Source organism: Salvelinus sp. IW2-2015, linkage group LG37, assembly GCF_002910315.2.
Source record: "Salvelinus sp. IW2-2015 linkage group LG37, ASM291031v2, whole genome shotgun sequence".
Classification (NCBI taxonomy): domain Eukaryota; kingdom Metazoa; phylum Chordata; class Actinopteri; order Salmoniformes; family Salmonidae; genus Salvelinus; species Salvelinus sp. IW2-2015.
In genome coordinates this window covers 5,854,310-5,857,076 of record NC_036876.1, presented here as the reverse complement: position 1 = coordinate 5,857,076, position 2,767 = coordinate 5,854,310, and the positions used below count along the sequence as shown (strand labels likewise).

At 45.7% G+C, this 2,767-nt stretch overlaps 1 protein-coding gene across 1 annotated transcript in view; it reads left to right on the top strand.

The window, feature by feature from the left end:
* LOC111960082 (active breakpoint cluster region-related protein-like) overlaps positions 1-1,988 on the top strand; it is a 14,624-nt gene extending 12,636 nt beyond the window's left edge. Inside the window, exons 8-11 of the mRNA XM_023981986.2 lie at positions 529-663; positions 777-882; positions 1,174-1,315; positions 1,762-1,988. Of these exons, the coding sequence (XP_023837754.1) occupies positions 529-663; positions 777-882; positions 1,174-1,315; positions 1,762-1,869 (491 nt within the window). The 3' untranslated portion in view covers positions 1,870-1,988. The remainder of the gene's footprint in view (positions 1-528; positions 664-776; positions 883-1,173; positions 1,316-1,761) is intronic.
* The last annotated feature ends 779 nt before the right edge of the window (positions 1,989-2,767 follow it).

The following is a 2,767-nucleotide window of genomic DNA, read 5'->3' as shown; positions in this document are numbered from 1 at the left end:
ATTTTCTATATCATTTCTCCTCCGTTCTCTCTCTCTTTTTTCTCTGTCATATATATATATAATATATATCTCCACCTTCTCTATTTCCATTCTTCTGCTTCGTATCTCTCTCTTCTCTCTCTTCTCTCCTTCTCTTCTCTTCTCTCTCTATCCTCTCGCTCTCCTCGTCTCTCTCTCTCCTGCCGTCTCTCGACTTCTCGACTCTCCTCTTCTTCTCCTCTCTTCTTAGCTCTCTCTCTTCTCTCTCTCTCTCTCGTCTCTCTCTCTCTCTTCTCTCTCTCTCTCTCTCTCTCTTCTTCTCTCTCTTTCTCTCTCTCTTCTCTCTCTTCTCTTCTCTCGTCTCTGGATCTCTCTCGTCTCGTTTCTCTGTCTATATCATATCTCTCTCTCTCTGCTTCTATCTCTCTCTTCTCTCTTCTTCTTTCCCGTTGTCTCGTCGTTACTCATCCTCACACTCTCGTATTCTCTTCTCGTCGTTCGGGCACCCGGTTCTTTCTCTTCTCTGGTCTCCTCTCCTCTCTCTCTCAGGTCTGCGTGAGGCAGTGTCCAGGTTGAGGTGTGTAGATGTGAATGCTGTCTCAGGTATACTGAAGCTCTACTTCAGAGAACTCCCTGAACCTCTCATACCAACAGAACTGTTCCAGAGCTTCACCAAGGCGTTGGGTAGGTCACATACACACACAAACGCATGTACGCACGCACACATACACACACATGCAGACACACACACACACTCCCTCTTCTCCGTCCATGTCTGTGTTGTGTCTCTCTAACAGAYATTCCAGACCTGAGCTCCAGGAGTGTGACCATGTTGTCTCTGCTCCAGTCCTGTCCCTCCGTCAACCAAAACACCTTCCTGTTCCTCCTCCACCACCTCAAACGGTCTCTCAACACCTCTAATACACTACTTATATGTTACTAATAACATGCTACTATATTAACTTATTTCTATTACTATTAACATTGAGTCATTTAGCAGACACTTTTATAACAAAGTACTTCTCACCCATATACATTTTGTGTTTTTATTTAACCTTTATTTAACTAGGCATATATATATAAGGCTCATTTCCCATTGCTTCCCATTATATTTTTCATGTGTATTTTTTCCAATGACGTCATTCTCTCATGCGTGTTTTTGCTAATGACATCATACTCTCCTTTGTTCTCCAGAGTGTCAGACAGACAGAATGTGAACAAGATGCCTCTGATGAACCTGGCCACTGTGTTTGGTCCCAGTCTACTGCGCCCCCCTGTGGCTRTTCTGGGACAGTGCAGCCCGACAGTGGACATCTCTCAGGAGGTGGAAGTGCAGGTTGGTCATGGTTACTTCATCAGGCTTATGCTAYTATTATAGTCGATTGCTTTTACAGTAGCATACAGGAAAGATACAGGCCTTCACATGTTGGTGCAGGACATTTAAATCGTATCGTGTATTTAAGGTTTGAAAAGGGTTCTGAAGTTTGTAATTTCAGACTTGATTTTCTCTTATGAAAAATGTATCAACTGCTACAAAAATGTACACCATTTGTACTTTAAAAAGTCACTGATGTCAAATCAGTGATTACTTCAAGGTAGTAAGGAAGGAGGCTTTTTCCAAGTATTTGACGGACCATGAGTAGTTGTTTTAAACATGTTTCTCTGGCGTAGTAGTGTGTGTAATGTGTGTATCAGTCTTTCTNTGTGTGTGTGTGTGTGTGTGTGTGTGTGTGTGTGTGTGTGTGTGTGTGTGTGTGTGTGTGTGTGTGTGTGTGTGTACAGGTCCAGGTTGTGTATTTCTATCTGCAGTGTGACAACCTGCCTGAAGCCCAGACATGCATATCACATGACACAGAGACCACTGAGGAAGATGAGACCACCAACATATGAACCCTAAACTCCTGGAAACATCACTGTTGGCCAACAGAGACTCAGGAAAAAGAGAGAGAGGGGACATGTAATCTACAGACATTGTAAAGATAAATAAATATATTTATTTGTAAAGCTTTGGGCTGATCAACTTGTCCTTTACTTTCGATGAGGTACTAAGTCCTAGGAGGTAGAGAATCGAACAGCGGGTGCACATGGGAGGGTGTAAGGAGACAGTAGATTTGGGGCRGGGGGGGATTGGTGTGTGTGTGTCACACAGCGCAGATGTTGTAAAAAGGTTGGGGGTCACCTCCCTGGCTTGAAATCCCATCAGTTACGGTTCAAACCCAACTAGACGGAGTTCACACACACACTCATACACACACAGACACACACTCATACACACACCACCACCACAACCGCAACCACCCCAGCTGGGGGTCTCCTTTCAGACCCCAGTGCCGCACCACCTGGGCAGGGTAGGCTAATGTTACCTCTCCCCCCTCCCGTGCCTTTTGATCCCTAATCCCACCTACCCCGGCCTACCGATCCCTTCTCACTCTCTCCCATTCCCACCACGCATTCCGACAGTCTCAGAACGTTCCGGGAAGCCCACTACATGGCGTGTGTGTGTGCCTGCCATAACAACATCCAGACCGTGCTTAGAAACAAAGAAACGCGGAACCCTTGCCCTCCCCTGAGGCCCCCGGTGTCGTAAATCACCTGTCCCCACTAACCCTGCGACTGCCAAAATAAGGTTCCCATTGCAGACTACAAATACATCAGAGTGGAGCTGTGTGTCTGAATAATAGAGGGGAAACAGACATCCATGACCAAAGGTTTCAGAGAATAAACAGGACTATAGTATCTCTAGGGTGGAGGGGAGGTGAAATGTACCACGACCAGGGCTAAGGATAGG